Here is a 16,375-nt window from a genome sequence, read left to right on the forward strand (position 1 = left end):
TTCTCTCTTCCTCTCCCTTTCTGTGAATCACGTAAATTCACAAAGTTAAACATTGTTGATACTGATCACCTTATTCTAAATTTGACTCCCTCTGCTCCAAATATACAGGCTGCAGTCCAGCAGCCATTGTAGCTTCTTGGTTCTCTCAGCCCTCCCCCAGAACAATATTAATTTCCTCGTCACCTAATGTTTTACCTTCAACTGCAATCTTACAGAAGTGCAATAAAATGTTAAATAAAGCATAAAACAACTTCAGGGGACTCTTTTTTTTAAAAAAAAGAAACCTTGTTGACAGAACAGAAATATAACTTGTGGAGAAGGGACAGATTTGGAGTCAATCCTCTAAGTCAAAACCACAGGCACCAGCCTCAAGGAAACATTAGTCCAGATTTTCCAATCATCCTGTTTGAACAAAAGTGAATATAAAATGATGCCAGTTAAAAAATCTAAGCTATTTACCTGACTTTTCTGTGTTAATTCAGTCTTCTGTTGATCTTGAAGCTAAAATTACAGTAAGTTCCATTTGCCATATTTTTTCAGCTAGGTTCCTCACTCAACTTTACCCTAATAAATGGAATGACCGTATCTTTATAATCAATTTAACAAATGGTGCACTTGATAATGATAAAATTTCAATCAACTTAAGCCCTGTCAATGCTAATATTGAAAACATTTACTGAAACAAGACCTTTATTTGATTATCTTAATATGACTGTAATGGTTCCCTCACACAATTACCTAGAACTATCAAATATGCCATTCTCTCACTTGATTAAGTACCTTATTTGACAGATTTGCCACAGCTAAACCACAAATGGATGAATCACACCCCAGTGATACAGGTTTCATAATAAATAAAAGACTTAATAGTTGGACAGACCTTAAATTAATTTGTCACCCTATAATAGAGCAAGTGATTTGTTACTGTTCAGGTCTGCTTAGAAACTGCCTTTGCAATGGGACTTTTTTTCAACAAAAAATATGATACACAGGCAGCAAATCACACCACAAGTAGTAAGTGTAGAAAATTACCAGCTATCTCATCACTTGCCTTAGCCATTAATTAAAGCTCTTTATCAATGCTCAGTGAACTATGGGTTCACGCTGTATATTGCTAGATGATCATTGTGTTGAGCTTAGAGCCTTGGGCCCTGACTTTCGTGCAACAGTGACATAGGTTTAGTTTTCTATTGCTCCAATCCCACTTCTGCTAATTTCCTCCAAATTTTCCTGAGTTTCTAATCAGAAACCTCTGCTGCAAGCATGGCAGCAAATCAGAAGTAGCGAGGCCTTTTTTTCAGTGAATGGACAAATACGTTTGTTTAGTTCACTGACCTGGAGGTGTTCTCTGTCACTCTCTCTCTCTGTCACTCTCTCTCTGTGTCACTCTCTCTCTGTGTCACTCTCTCTCTCTCTCTCTGTCACACTCTGTCTCTCTCTGACACTCTCTCTCTCTCTCTCTCTGACACTCTCTCTCTCTCTCTCTGACACTCTCTCTCTCTCTCTCTCTCTGACACTCTCTCTCTCTCTCTCTGACACTCTCTCTCTCTCTCTAACACTCTCTCTCTCTCCTAGCAGCCTCTCCTTCTCCTGGAACACGGTTGGGCCAGACCAGCCCTGAAGGGAAATCCATTCCGAGTCTAGGAAATAATGGCTTCAGTTGTCCCTGGGAAGCACCTTGATGTTGTTACTGAAAAAAATGCCGGAGATAATCAGAAATGCTGACCAGGGAGTTGTGTGCTTCCGAATGTTTTATGTTTGAATTATTCCCATTTTGACAAACTGCAAGTGAAGTTGCTGTTGTGATTTAACACCTGCAAAAAGGCAGCATTTGACTAATGATCAGGCTCACTGAGAGCAAAACACAAAAAAAAGGCTTAGGCCAACTGTTTTAGGGTACCTGATCTCTGAGCAATAACTCGCACCACTGCCAAGTTACCAAATGGCCTATCGGGGCAATTATTTTTAAGTCTAAGTGTCAATGGCATGAATACTGGTGCTAATCCAGGAAATCATGATCATCATTGATTTTATTTGGGAACGAGACTATGATTATCTTCTCGCTGTTTCCAACAAGGATAATGACAACACTTAAGATTGGGGCGGCACAATGGTGCAGTGGTTCGCACCACAGCCTCACAGCTCCAGCGACCTGGGTTCAGTTCTGGGTACTGCCTATGCGGAGTTTGCAGGTTCTCCCTGTGACCGCATGGGTTTCTGCCGGGTGCTCCGGTTTCCTCCCAGAGCCAAAGACTTGCAGGTTGATAGGTAAATTGGCCATTGTAAATTGCCCCCAGTGTAGGCAGGTGGTTGGAGAATGGTGGGGAAGTGGTAGGGAATATGGGATTAATGTAGGATTAGTATAAATGGGTGGTTGTTGGTCAGCACAGATTCGGTGGGCCAAAGGGCCTGTTTCAGTGCTGTATCTCTAAATAAAAATAAATAAGATTCCAGGAAAATAGGGAGCGGTATAAGTCACTTATTACATTATTTCCTCTTAATTTGTGCACCGTTCACTGGTCTCTACACTATAGATGCACCATTACAGTGTCGCAAGGCCTCAAGACAGTCAGGAAAAAGGCACAATCTCAAGGGGATAAATGATCAACCTTGAGCTGATTTCTTTCATTGCTGATTGATTCCCCTGGCATTCTTTAGTCAATCTCAATTTTTGACACCTTTCCTAACATTCACACAGTGATGTAGTCCTATCTGCCCACTATTAGATAACAGTTTTGTTACTAGGGAAAACCATAGTGTTGACTTTGGTGAGAAGCACTAAATTTGAAATGTGTGTTTTAAATTTTGTTTTGCTAAGCTGAGTTTATGAAAGCCTGTGGCAGCAGGTATGACTGTCATTTTCTGATTGTGCCGTCCTGCCTTAGTGTATTAAATGTCCTGTGAGACACTTTGATTTGGCAACACGACCGTTTTAGATCATAATTTCCCCTGATTTTAGAATTGTGCAGTTAAAAATATCAAAAATTCCACAGATTTGCTAACTTTTTCACATCTTCAGCCACAATTCAGGAGAGCTGATAGGTTTATTTTTTAATTTCTATTAAAGTTTAAATGCAATTATATTGTGATTCTCTGGGATTAACATGTACATGTTGCAATAACTATAAATGAAAGCAATTTTGTAGTCTATAACATTCTCACAATGTTTATGGACAGATTCAGGAGCCTGAAAACACACCAGCAAATTATGGATGTTGCTGCTTAGTGACCAAAGTTAAATCTGTAGATAGCTGTGTTCCATCGTAACCACTCAGCCTCTTGCACAGGCCCATAAGATATGTGACTGGCTTCATCACTTGAAGAACAGAGTACAGGCCTTTTAGGCTGAAGACAAGCAATTAAAGTTATATGTACACGATAACTGTAGCATCAGTGTAACCTCTTTATATAACTGCCGTTCTTCTTCTTCTTCCTTGTCTCAAGAGACAATGGGTAAGCACCTGGAGGTGGTCAGTGGTTTGTGAAGCAGCGCCTGGAGTGGCTATAAAGGCCAATTCTAGGGTGACAGGCTCTTCCACAGGTGCTGCAGATAAAATTGGTTGTCGGGGCTGTTACACAGTTGGCTCTCCCCTTGCACTTCTGTCTTTTTTCCTGCCAACTGCTAAGTCTCTTCTCTTCGCCACTCTTCAGCTCCGCCTTTATGGCTGCCCGCCAGCTCTGGCGATCACTGGCAACTGACTCCCACGACTTGTGATCAGTGTCACAAGACTTCATGTCGCGTTTGCAGACGTCTTTAAAGCGGAGACATGGACGGCTGGTGGGTCTGATACCAGTGACGAGTTCGCTGTACAATGTGTCCTTGGGGATCCTGCCATCTTCCATGTGGCCCACATGGCCAAGCCATCTCAAGCGCCGCTGGCTCAGTAGGGTGTATATGCTGGGGATGTTGGCCGCCTCGAGGACTTCTGTGTTGGAGATACGGTCTTGCCACCTGATGCCAAGTATTCTCCGGAGGCAGCGAAGATGGAATGAATTGAGACGTCGCTCTTGGCTGACATATGTTGTCCAGGCCTCGCTGCCGTAGAGCAAGGTACTGAGGACACAGTCTTGATACACTCGGACATTTGTGTTCCGTGTCAGTGCGCCATTTTCCCACACTCTCTTGGCCAGTCTGGACATAGCAGTGGAAGCCTTTCCCATGCGCTTGTTGATTTCTGCATCGAGAGACAGGTTACTGGTGATAGTTGAGCCTAGGTAGGTGAACTTTTGAAGCACTTCCAGAGCGTGGTCGCCGATATTGATGGATGGAGCATTTCTGACATCCTATCCCATGATGTCCCCTTTCCCTTTCCTAACTGCCATTACAGCGTAAATAAAGCCTGAATCCGGTGCCAGTGCCAGACCCGAAAGTGGGACAAGGTGAACTAGGATGCAACAGAGGAGATAGTTTCACTCTGCTTCCCTTTTGAGTTGGTTTGGGCCTTGACACTGATTCACACTCCAGATTTAGAGTTGATGCAAGCCATTTGAGCATCACACACACATTCAATTTATGCAGTGAGAGTAAAATTTTATATCAGGTCATAGGAAAATGTAACCTAATCTCTCAGAAATGCCATGGAGTACCTGAATGTCATAGAAATCTACCAGAAGTGCCTTAGGATGACAGGGAGTCACCTCAAGCAACAAATAGGGAGGCTCAATTCACCCACGAAAAGCCGTGATAATTGGTGTCGAATTCGATTAGTATCAAATTAGGCTGCAGTTGTTTTAGTTTCCCTGGGCCAGCACCGGTACATCAGAAAAGGATTCTTCCAAATGCTCAAATTAGAATGGTATAATTATGATAAAACTTTAAAGACTTCTCTTGTTCTACAAATTATCAGAATTATTGTGTTTGATACCACAAGGTGCATTAAAACAACAGAATTACAGACAGCCTCATTTTTTCTGCAAAAAAAAACCTTGCATCTCTTGCAGCCATGCATTTGTTTATGTAAGTGTAAAACTTGAGACAAGTGACTCTCAAGGCTGGTTCATGGCATATTTTTGAATTTTCAAATATCAGGGTTTTTTTTTAATGAGTTCCCCACAGTTTGACACTGAGTACGTGTCCCATTCTCTCTACAGTCTCTGCTGGAAGCTCACGACTCGGTCGCCTCCAAGAATTACGAAACTCCACCTCCAAGTCCGGAGTCTCTTATGGACTCCACATTCAACAATCAGCCTGTACCACCTGATGCTGTCCGAATGGTGGGAATTCGCAAGGTCAAGGGTGAACATTTGGTAGGTGTAAAGACCCAAAACTGTACTTTTAAGTTGATAACATTGTTTTACAGACCTGAGAGTCTCTACATAGTTTTGCCCTTTATCAGTTTTTGTTATGACTCAGCATTTTGAAGCAAGTTGGCTTGTTCCAGGGCTTTGCAAATTCCATAACTTGTCAGGAGTAGCTAAAAGCAGCTTGAGTGCCTCTGTTTCCTTCCCGCGTCTTGGCTATTGGGGAGTACCTGCCCTCCCCACTGTAGCATTGCCAAAATTGGAAAGATAATCCCATGTTCCCAGAGAGGAGCTGAACTCACCGAAAGCCCAGACCAAGAATCAGGAGTGCAGTGTTGTTGCCCGATGTCAATACAAGTAAGGAACAGGATCTTAAAGAGAAGTCTGTTTGGCAATGCATCAAGTGGCTGCATGTTAACTCAGAGATGCCATTGGTTGTTTTGTGATCATTTTTTTTGGTTTTCCAATTATACAAATGCAGCTATTCACACGACCTTAAAGCTGTACCCAATTTAGCAATTGTGAAGGAATTGGAATTGTGTTCTACCTAAATAGGAGCTCTGTTTATCCCACTCCTACTGGCTTTCTCTCTGTTTGCTAATTGTAAAAAGAAGGGCATAGTAAGAGAAGGCTTGCAGTGTGCTCCAACTTCTGTATCCAAAATCATTGCCGCCAGATGCTCCTTACATTGCTGCCTTGGCTGAAATCAGTTACAGTAGTATAGACTAGAAGGCAAGTCAAGAATCTTCTGGCCTCTATGGCTTGTACCAGTAAGTGTCTCTGAGAAAGAATTTATGTCTTACCTTGCACGATCTCAGGATGTTCCAAAGCACTTTACAGTGAATGAAGTACTTTTGAAGTGTGATGTGGGAAACAGGGCGGACAAGTTGTGTCAAGAAAGGTCCAGCAAACAAGATTGTGACAATGAGATAATCTGTATTTTTGTTGATGGTTGAGGGGTAAATATTGGCCAGGTTCCATCTAGTTGCCAATATTGAATCATTGCCACAACCATTGTTGTTGGAAAATTGACTGGGCCACAAGACCAACACACATCACTAAAGGGTTCGGCTATGCTAAGCAAATTGACATTATCACATCCACATCCTGATTTGTCAGGCTGCCTGTCCGACATCCAGTATTGGATGAGCAGAAATTTCTCACAACTAACTATTGGGAAGATCATTGTCTTCGCAGAATTAGGTCACAGATTTGCCATAATTTAATTGAAAGGCAGCACAGGCTCAAGGGGCTAACTCATGTTCCTATGTTCCTGCCACCAATTCCGTTTCCTAGCCACTGACTCCATCCCTCTCCCTGGCCACTAAATCAGACCATTTGCGATCTTGGCATCCTATTTGACTCTGAACTAAGCTTCTAACCTCATATCCACTCTATTATCAAGACCACTTACATTAAAGGGATTATATAAATGCAAGTCATGTTATTGTTGTTGTGCTTAAGACCAGGCAGTGGACTGCAAGGCACAAAGCAAGTCAAAGGGTTTAAATGGTGTTACAAAGATCGGGTGATGCTTCCATGATCTATATTGTGAGATTTGATTTCTGCCAGTAATCCTGTACCAGGCTATCTGTTTATAACACATTAAATTGAACCACACATTTCACCACTACCCTGCTGTTTACTTTTGCGTTTGTCTTGTGACTCTAATGTGCAAAACTGGTGGGATATCGCAACATGATGCAGGGTGCCACAAGAAACTGTGTTTATGAATGGTGAACTACAGAAGGATAAAAGAGGGACTTCATGCAGCTAATGCAGAAAATAACTGTAACTGATGTTCAATGTTAGAATTACTTAATCTGGAAGTTAGAGATTGTCTTCATTGTAAATAAGTTTCTTATATTGGGCTGGATTTTACAGCCTCCCTGACGTCAGGGGTCGTGGCGGGGGCTCTGGAAAATGCCTCTGGGAGAGGCTGGTCACAGGCCTCGACACCGGGAAGGCCTGGCTCCATATTGCCTGCAGCGGCGAGGCCTCATGGTGGCCCTCCCACCGCTTGGCGATGGGAGCCAAATTTACGTATATAAATAAATGCAAATTACTGAATTAAATACTTACCCGCTCCCGCCGTTCATTCTGTTGTCATATTGGAGCTTGTGGCTGGCACTCCAGCACCATCAGATCTCTGTGCGTTGATGTAAGGCAGAACGCTGGTGGGGAGGGGGCAGCAGGCAGGTTTCTCAGTGCAGGAGGGGAGGGAGTGAGGAAATCTAATTTCATTGGTCAAGGGGATTGTGGGAAGCGTTAAAGATTAAAGCTTGTGAACTTTGTTGGGGGGGGTGATGGTCAGGTGTACAAGGTAAGTATTTTGGAGGGGATAGGGCAAGGAATTAATTGTTTGGTCATGGTGGGGAGTGGGAGAGGGGCTTGAAACATTTATTTAATTTGTTTGAATAAATTCTAAGTGATTTATTTCTTTAAAAATTCAAATTAAATATAAGGGTTTGAAGCCGTTTAAAAATGGCGTCGGCGCCTGCATAATGGGGTCAGACACCATTGCCGGGAACAGACCGCCTGCCCCCTCCACGTCATCGGGTGTCCACCCTGGCCATGTAAATGAGCCGCCGCATTTAATATCGTGGCAGCTCCGCGGAGTAAAGCCCACGTGTGCAGGCCGCCGCTGATTACGGCAGACGCAACATAAAATTGATCCCATTATGTTGCCCTCAGGAGAAACTCGCTTCGATTCTATGAAGGTGCTCAAACCAATATTAGGTAAGTCACGGGGACAAAAAAAAAATCCCACGAGTTTGTCATACCAAAGTGTGATTGAAAATTACTATTGGCATAGCTTGAGAAATTAATGTTAAAATGGTCGTGAATTATTCTCCAAGTAAGGGTTAAAGTCACTGTATAATACAGTATGTAACTGAAAACTGTCACAGTATTGTGAATATTGCTATTATTATGACATCTGTGGCTTCTGTCTCCTTTTGGGGCACAGATACTGGCTTTGTGATTTATGTATTAATCAAAATGGAGCATCCTGTTAGCTCTGGAGAGTTGCTTATTTTCTCATATACTATTCACAATGATGGTATGCAAAGTAACAAAGTCAACTCTGCCATCTATCCCTATTTGCTGTACCAGTGAACATCAGCTGTGATGCTGTCAAGTATTAGTATTGGATGAGGATGAGATTTTGGCATGATGGTCCTCCATGGAGTAAATGCCAAGAGATGGCAGGAAAGCAAATTCAAGGCAAAGTTTTTTTTTCTTGTGGGACAGTAACCATTCACATTCTGTGAAGCCTCATTTCAGGAGACAGGAAAGGGGAGGTCATATGATCCACTTGCGTCAGCTGACTGGAATGTACAATTTTCCAAAGAATTGCTATCCTATTTAGCAGAGATAGAATATTGTATTCCTCTAATTCTACTTTACAGCTAGCATTAAGAATTCAAAAGATAGGATTTTGTACAGTAGTAGATTAAAACTATGACAGAGTGTGAAAGTATCAATGTTAATCCAAAATTCACAGGACTGAATCCTCAGCTTCAAACCCATAGAAATTTGAATATAAGGGTTAAGCCTCATGGAAAGCTTCATCTTTTCAATGAGATGTTAGATTTATAAAGGATTATTTCCCAGTTCCATAATTGTCTCCAATTCTCTTTTTATAATGTCTATTACTAGAATATCCAGAAAATATTTTTTGTGGATATTTTTCGGGATTACTCCCTGTGCCACGTGCCAGTGAGGCGAGAAATAGGAAGATAGTGCAGCTAAACACGTGGCTGAACAGCTGGTGTAGAAGGGAGGGGTTCAGATATCTGGACCATTGGGATCTCTTCAGGGACAGATGGGACCTGTACAAGAAGGACGGGTTGCATCTAAGCTGGAGGGGCACAAATATCCTGGCTGCGAGGTTTGCTAGCGTCACTTGGGAGGGTTTAAACTAGTGTGGCAGGGGGGTGGGAACCAGAGCAGTAGGACAGCAAGTGAAATAAATGAGAGGGAATGAGTAAATAAGGCCAGTAAGGCTAAGAGGAAGATCAGGCAGGGAGATGTTGCGGAGCACAGCGGGACTGGTGGTCTGAAGTGCATTTGTTTCAATGCGAGAAGTATAACAGGTAAGGCAGATGAACTTAGAGCTTGGATTAGTACTTGGAACTATGATGTTGTTGCTAGTACAGAGTCTTGGTTGAGGGAAGGACAGGATTGGCAGCTAAATGTTTCAGAATTTAGAAGCTTCAGGTGGGATAGAGGGGGATGTAAAAGGGGTGGGGGAGTTGCATTACTGGTTAAGGAGAATATCACAGCTGTACTGCGGGAGGACACCTCGGAGGGGTCATGCAGTGAGGCAATATGGGTGGAGCTCAGGAATAGGAAGGATGCAGTCACGATGTTGGGGGTTTTCTACAGGCCTCCCAACAGCCAGCGGGAGGTAGAGGAGCAGATATGCAGACAGATTTTGGAAAGATGTAAAGGTAACGGGTTGTAGTGGTGGGTGATTTTAACCCCCTATATTGACTGGGAGTCACAGTGCTAGGGGCTTGGATGGGGCAGAATTTGTAAGGAGCATCCAGGAGGGCTTCTTGAAACAATATGTAGATCGTCCAACTAGGGATGGGGCCGTACTGGACCCGGTATTGGGGAATGAGCCCGGCCAGGTGGTCGAGGTTTCAGTAGGGGAGCATTTCGGGAACAGTGACCATAATTCCATAAGTTTTAAGGTACTTGTGGATAAGGATAAGAGTAGTCCTCGGATAAAGGTGCTAAATTGGGGGAAGGCTAATTATAACAATATTAGGCAGGAACTGAAGAATTTAGATTGGGGGCGGCTGTTTGAGGATAAATCAACATCTGACATGTGGGAGTCTTTCAAACGTCAGCTGATTAGAATCCAGGATAAACATGTTCCTGTGAGGAAGAAGGATAAGTTTGGCAAGTTTCGGGAACCTTGGATAACGCGGGATATTGTGAGCCTAGTCAAAAAGAAAAAGGAAGCATTCATGAGGGCTGGAAGGCTAGGAACAGACGAATCCCTTGAGGAATATAAAGACAGTAGGAGCGAACTTAAGCAAGGAGTCGGGGGGGCTAAAAGGGGTCATGAAAAGTCATTGGAAAACAGGATTAAGGAAAATCCCAAGGCTTTTTATACGTATATAAAGAGCAAGAGGGTAACTAGAGAAAGGGTTGGCCCACTGAAGGACAGAGAAGGGAATCTATGTGTGGAGCCAGAGGAAATGGGCGAGGTGCTAAATGAGTACTTTGCATCAGTATTCACCAAAGAGAAGGACTTGGTGGATGATGAGCCGAGGGAAGGGAGTGCAGATAGTCTCAGTCATCTCATTATCAAAAAGGAGGAGGTGTTGGGTGTCTTGCAAAGCATTAAGGTAGATAAGTTCCCAGGGCCTGATGGGATCTACCCAGAATACTGAGGGAGGCAAGGGAAGGCTGGGGCCTTGACAGAAATCTTTGCATACTCATTGGCTACAGCTGAGGTCCCAGAGGACTGGAGAATAGCCAATGTTGCTCCTTTGTTTAAGAAGGGTAGCAAGGATAATCCAGGAAATTATAGGCTGGTGAGCCTTGCGTCAGTGGTAGGGAAATTATTAGAGAGGATTCTTCGGGACAGGATTTACTCCCATTTGGAAACAAACGAAAATATTAGCGAGAGGCAGCATGGTTTTGTGAAGGGGAGGTCGTGTCTCACTAATTTGATTGAGTTTTTTGAGGAAGTGACGAAGATGATTGATGAAGGAAGGGCAGTGGATGTTATCTATATGGACTTCAGTAAAGCCTTTGACAAGGTCCCTCATAGCAGACTGGTACAAAAGGTGAAGTCACACGGGATCAGAGGTGAGCTGGCAAGATGGATACAGAACTGGCTCGGTCATAGAAGACAGAGGGTAGCAGTGGAAGGGTGCTTTTCTGAATGGAGGGATGTGACTAGTGGTGTTCCACAGGGATCAGTGCTGGGACCTTTGCTGTTTGTAGTATATATAAATGATTTGGAGGAAAATGTAGCTGGTCTGATTAGTAAGTTTGCGGACGACACAAAGGTTGGTGGAGTTGCGGATAGTGATGAGGATCGTCAGAGGATACAGCAGGATATAGATCGGTTGAAGACTTGGGCGGAGAAATGGCAGATGGAGTTTAATCCAGACAAATGTGAGGTAATGCATTTTGGAAGGTTTAATACAGGTGGGAAGTATACAGTAAATGGCAGAACCCTTAGGAGTTTTGACAGGCAGAGAGATCTGGGCGTACAGGTCCACAGGTCACTGAAAGTGGCAACGCAGGTGGATAAGGTAGTCAATAAGGCATACGGCATGCTTGCCTTCATCAGTCGGGACATAGAGTATAAAAATTGGCAAGTCATGCTGCAGCTGTAGAGAACTTTAGTTAGGCCACACTTAGAATATTGCGTGCAATTCTGGTCACCACACTACCAAAAGGACGTGGAAGCTTTGGAGAGGGTACAGAAGAGCTTTACCAGAATGTTGCCTGGTCTGGAGGGCATTAGCTATGAGGAGAGGTTGGATAAACTCGGATTGTTTTCACTGGAACGACGGAGGTGGAGGGGCGACATGATAGAGGTTTACAAAGTTATGAGCGGCATGGACAGAGTGGATAGTCAGAAGCTTTTTCCCAGGTTGGAGGAGTCAGTTCCTAGGGGACATAGGTTTAAGGTGAGAGGGGCAAAGTTTAGAGGGGATGTGCGAGGCAAGTTCTTTACACAGAGGGTGGTGAGTGCCTGGAACTTGCTGCGGGGGGAGGTGGTGGAAGCAGGTACAATAGCAACGTTTAAGAGGCATCTTGACAAATTCATGAATAGGATGGGAATAGAGGGATACGGTCCCCGGAAGTGCAGAAGGTTTTAGTTTAGACAAGCATCAAGATCGGCGCAGGCTTGGAGGGCCGAATGGCCTGTTCCTGTGCTGTATTGTTCTTTGTTCTTTTGATATTAGTTAGCTGGACTGATAATGCTATTTTACATCCTGAAACCCCTGCCAATAATTAGATTTTGAAGGAAAATCCCAACAGGATGATATTAACTGTGATGCAAGTTTACAATGCAATGCAATGAAAAAATCCAAAACACAGCGGTTCTTTTCAGAGCCACTGACAGCTTCTCTGAAAGCGGTGTAGGTGGGTGCAAAATAATCCTTTGACACTGTTGAAAGAGCAGGGCAGTTCCCTCCAGTGTCCTGGCCAATATTTATCCCTCAACCCCCATCACTTAAGGAAACAGTCTATGCCCTATCCTGTGAGAACAAACTATTTAAATACAGGCACTATAGAGGAAAAACATGAGAAAGAAAATAGCTGAAGGGAAATAAGGAAACAAAAATGAAGAAGTGAGCAAAGATAAAGGGCTGAATTTTATTAGCGCGCCACAATTTTCGGCGATGCGCTTTGATGTTGGCGGACCTCAGGCACAGATGCGCCATTGCTGAGCCCCCGCGATATTTTGTGTGGGGGCTCAAATAAATGGAGGGGGTGGAGCAGCCGCCCCCGATGACGTAGAGGGGACGGCTGCTCCGTCCCACTGCGCAGGCACTGGCACCATTTTTAAAGGACCTCAAGCCCTTAGAAGAATTATGATTTTTTTTTAAGGAGAACAAAAGTCTGAAATTAAGTTATACATTAAGTAAGATCTTCACTCCCCTCACCATAGCCCCAAGGAAAAATCTTTTCATTAATAGCCCATTCCCACCAAAGAAAACATTTTTTCAGATCCGACCTTTCCCCTCGAGCTTTAATAACTTTAACCCTCAACCCCTTCCTACCGTTTTCCCCACTCCCCCCACTCCCGACCTGAAGCTTTCACTGCTCCCCCCTCCCCACCAGTGTCACGCCTCGGAGCTCTGAACGGAGTTCCGAAGGTGCGGGACTGTGAGCTGGCGGCCGTAAGATCGGCGTGTGATGGCCTCCGGGGAAAAGGTAAGTTGATTTAAATTTATTTCCATTAATTTTAATATGTAAATTAAGGGGCGGGGGGCTGCACCAAGGCCTTGCCACCGCTGGTAAAATGCAGCGGGCCCTTCTCTGCATCAGGCGTCATAACAGGGCTCTTCCAGAAGAATTTCCCTGGCCCCCTGCCACGATCCCCGATGCCGGAGGCCTCATATAATTCAGCCTGAAATGTGGCATAAAAAGAAATGAAGGAAAATTAATGAGGATTATACAAGCCTGTTTCGTTACCCAAGAAATGGGGCTGAATTTTCTAAGCCCGCCGCCGGGATCGGCGGCAGGCGGTAAAAATGCACGCCAAAGAGCTGCCATGATTCCAAGCGCGGCAGCTCATTTGAATAACCGGGGCGGCCCACCTCCGCCCCCGATCACGTAGAGGGGGTGGGCTGTCCATCCCCAGCAATGGCGTCAGCTGCCTGTGCGCAGGTGCTGACTCCATTTTTAAAGGGCTGTTGGCCCTACCGGGAAATTTAAATATTCAAAGTTAAATAGAATTAAAATAGATTAGATTATTAGATTAGATTAGAGATACAGCACTGAAACAGGCCCTTCGGCCCACCGAGTCTGTGCCGACCGTCAACCACCCATTGAGACTAATCCTACACTAATCCCATATTCCCACCAAACATCCCCATCTGTCCCTATATTTCCCTACCACCTACCTATACTAGTGACAACTTATAATGGCCAATTTACCTATCAACCTGCAAGTCTTTTGGCTTGTGGGAGGAAACCGGAGCACCCGGAGAAAACCCACGCAGACACAGGGAGAACTTGCAAACTCCACACAGGCAGTACCCAGAATCGAACCCGGGTTCCTGGAGCTGTGAGGCTGCAGTGCTAACCACTACGCCACTGTGCCGCTTTTATTTTGCCCCTCTCCCACACCCACAATAACCATTAAATTAATCATTTGCCCTTCCCCACCCCCCCAAAATCACATACCTTTGCAATATGAACTTCCCCCACCAAGCTGCACAAACTTTCAACTCAACCCTTCCCACCATCCCCTACGCTCATGATGCTAATTTGACCCCGTTCTCCTCCCCCCCCCACCCCCCACCACTGATAAACTTACCTCCCCCCCACTTCCCACAAGTGTTCTGTCTCGATTCCCTGGACGGAGATCTGAAGGCGCAGAAGTGCCAGCCACCGGGGTGAAGATCGCAACGGGACATCAGAAGGCAACGTGAAATTAATTATTTCCAATATTTTAATTTATTTAAATATTTAAATTGCGGTCCTGTCGCCAAGCGGCGGGGCCGCCACGAGGCCTCATCGCCGCCGCTAATATTGGACTGGGCCCTGCCCGCATAGAGGTCCATGGCGGGCTTCTTCTTCAGGCCCCTCTTTCATGGATCCTGTCGTCGAGGGCTCCGTAAAATCTAGCCCATAGTCTTTTCAACCCCCATCTATTTTGTATGCTACTTATTTATAGAATTGCAAATAGAGGTGGATATTTATGAATTGTAATATAAAGGGAAATTGCATTGGAAAGTTGCATCACAGTTAATATCATCCTGCAGGCTTTTTACTTGAAAATCTAATTGATGGCAGGAGTTTCAGGTTATTAAATAGCATTTCAGTCCGGGCAGCTAATATTCACAAAAAATTGATTTTCTGGATATTCTGGTGATAGACATTATAAAGAGAGAATTTGAGGCATTTATGGAACTGGGAAATATTTCCTTTCAAAATCTAATGTCACGTCCAAAAGATGAGGCTTACTGTGAGGCTTAACCCTTATATTCACATTTCTATGGGTTTGAAGCTGAGGATTCAGTCCTGTGAATTTTGGATTAACATTGATACTTTCACACAGTCTTAGTTTTCAGCTACCGTTGTACAAAATCCTATCTTTTTTGATTTTCTGGAAATTTCTAGTGATTGGCATTATTAGAAGAGAATTGGAGACATTTCTAGACCTGAGAAATAATTCTTTAGAAAACTGTGCTCCAGTAGTTTCAATGTATATGACTTAATAATTAATGGAAGGAACTATTAAAAAAAAAGGATTTAGGATATACATAAATCCAGAAAAAGAAATGTAGATTTTCCTAAGTAACATTGTCGGTTTGATGCAAGCCTCAGATGATTTCACTGAGATTTTTCCCTGGGGGTGTGTTTTGTAGGATTAAACCACATATAAAAGGTTTACATTAGTGACCTACCCTTGGCAGTTCTGGAATCTCGCACATTGCTGCTTGAACTCAGCGCTGCAAATATATCCACTAAACCGCTCTCCATAGACCGAACAGCTGACAGTTACTAATGTTCTCCCAGCTACATTCCTGTCTCTTTCCTTGTCCACATGCAGCTGCCTTTGTCAGATTTATTCTCCCCTCACTCTTTCTCTTTTATCTTCTCCTTCCTCCTTACTCCTTTGCACTGAAGGTTCATGTTAGAGATCCTTCCCCATGTAAAGCTTGGGACTTGTGATATCCCCAACAACACTCAACATCAAAAGTACTGGCTGGGCAACAACTCCATATTCTGCAACAGACATTTCAGCAGAGCCCCATAGAATTCTCGCAAAAGACTAATATTACTTCTACAACAGTGGCACCAGTATCTGTGGGACAAACAAACGATCGATTGAAACGGTGGGTTGATTGGGAAAATAAAAATGTTCAGAGCATAGGTGATGCAATTCACTTTCACCTATTGCATGTCTGTAATGCAACTCCAGAGAGGTTTTAAAGCCCCTCCGCCATCGGGAACGGTGGTGGGGGGCAATGAAGATTGGTGCAGCGGAGACCCACCACCAACCCTGACAGCGGCAGGCCCCATGCCAATTTCGGCAACGGCGGCAAGGCCTCATGGCGGCCACCCTGTCACTCGGCGACAGGACCCCCATTTCAGTATGTGAACTAATTTACATACCTGATTTAATGAATGTCCCATCGGCTCCTTAATCGCTGCACCGACCTTCATTATGGCGGCCGACAATGCCGCGCTTTTGAATCCCTGTTCGGGGAAATATGGCGCGACACCTGTGGGGAGAGGGGAGGAGTAATTTTCTCTGTGCAGGGGTGGAGGGGAGTAATGTTAAAACGCTGCGGATTTGTCGGAGGGTTGATGGGAAGGGGTAAAGGGCAAAGGTGCCGAACTTTGGGTGGGGGTGGATGGGGGGGGTGGTGGCGCAGGGGAAGAAAGGTCAAATTTTAAATATCTGTATTCCGGGAGG

At 44.2% G+C, this 16,375-nt stretch overlaps 1 protein-coding gene across 6 annotated transcripts in view; it reads left to right on the forward strand.

Moving 5' to 3' along the window:
* The window catches only part of mpp2b (MAGUK p55 scaffold protein 2b), a 565,073-nt gene that overhangs the window by 482,487 nt on the left and 66,211 nt on the right, over positions 1–16,375 (forward strand). For all 6 annotated transcript variants that reach the window (XM_068013331.1, XM_068013337.1, XM_068013332.1 and 3 more), the window contains one exon: positions 5,092–5,247. In XM_068013331.1, the coding sequence (XP_067869432.1) occupies positions 5,092–5,247 (156 nt within the window). The remainder of the gene's footprint in view (positions 1–5,091; positions 5,248–16,375) is intronic.

The sequence above is a fragment of the Heterodontus francisci genome, chromosome 33, assembly GCF_036365525.1.
Source record: "Heterodontus francisci isolate sHetFra1 chromosome 33, sHetFra1.hap1, whole genome shotgun sequence".
Classification (NCBI taxonomy): domain Eukaryota; kingdom Metazoa; phylum Chordata; class Chondrichthyes; order Heterodontiformes; family Heterodontidae; genus Heterodontus; species Heterodontus francisci.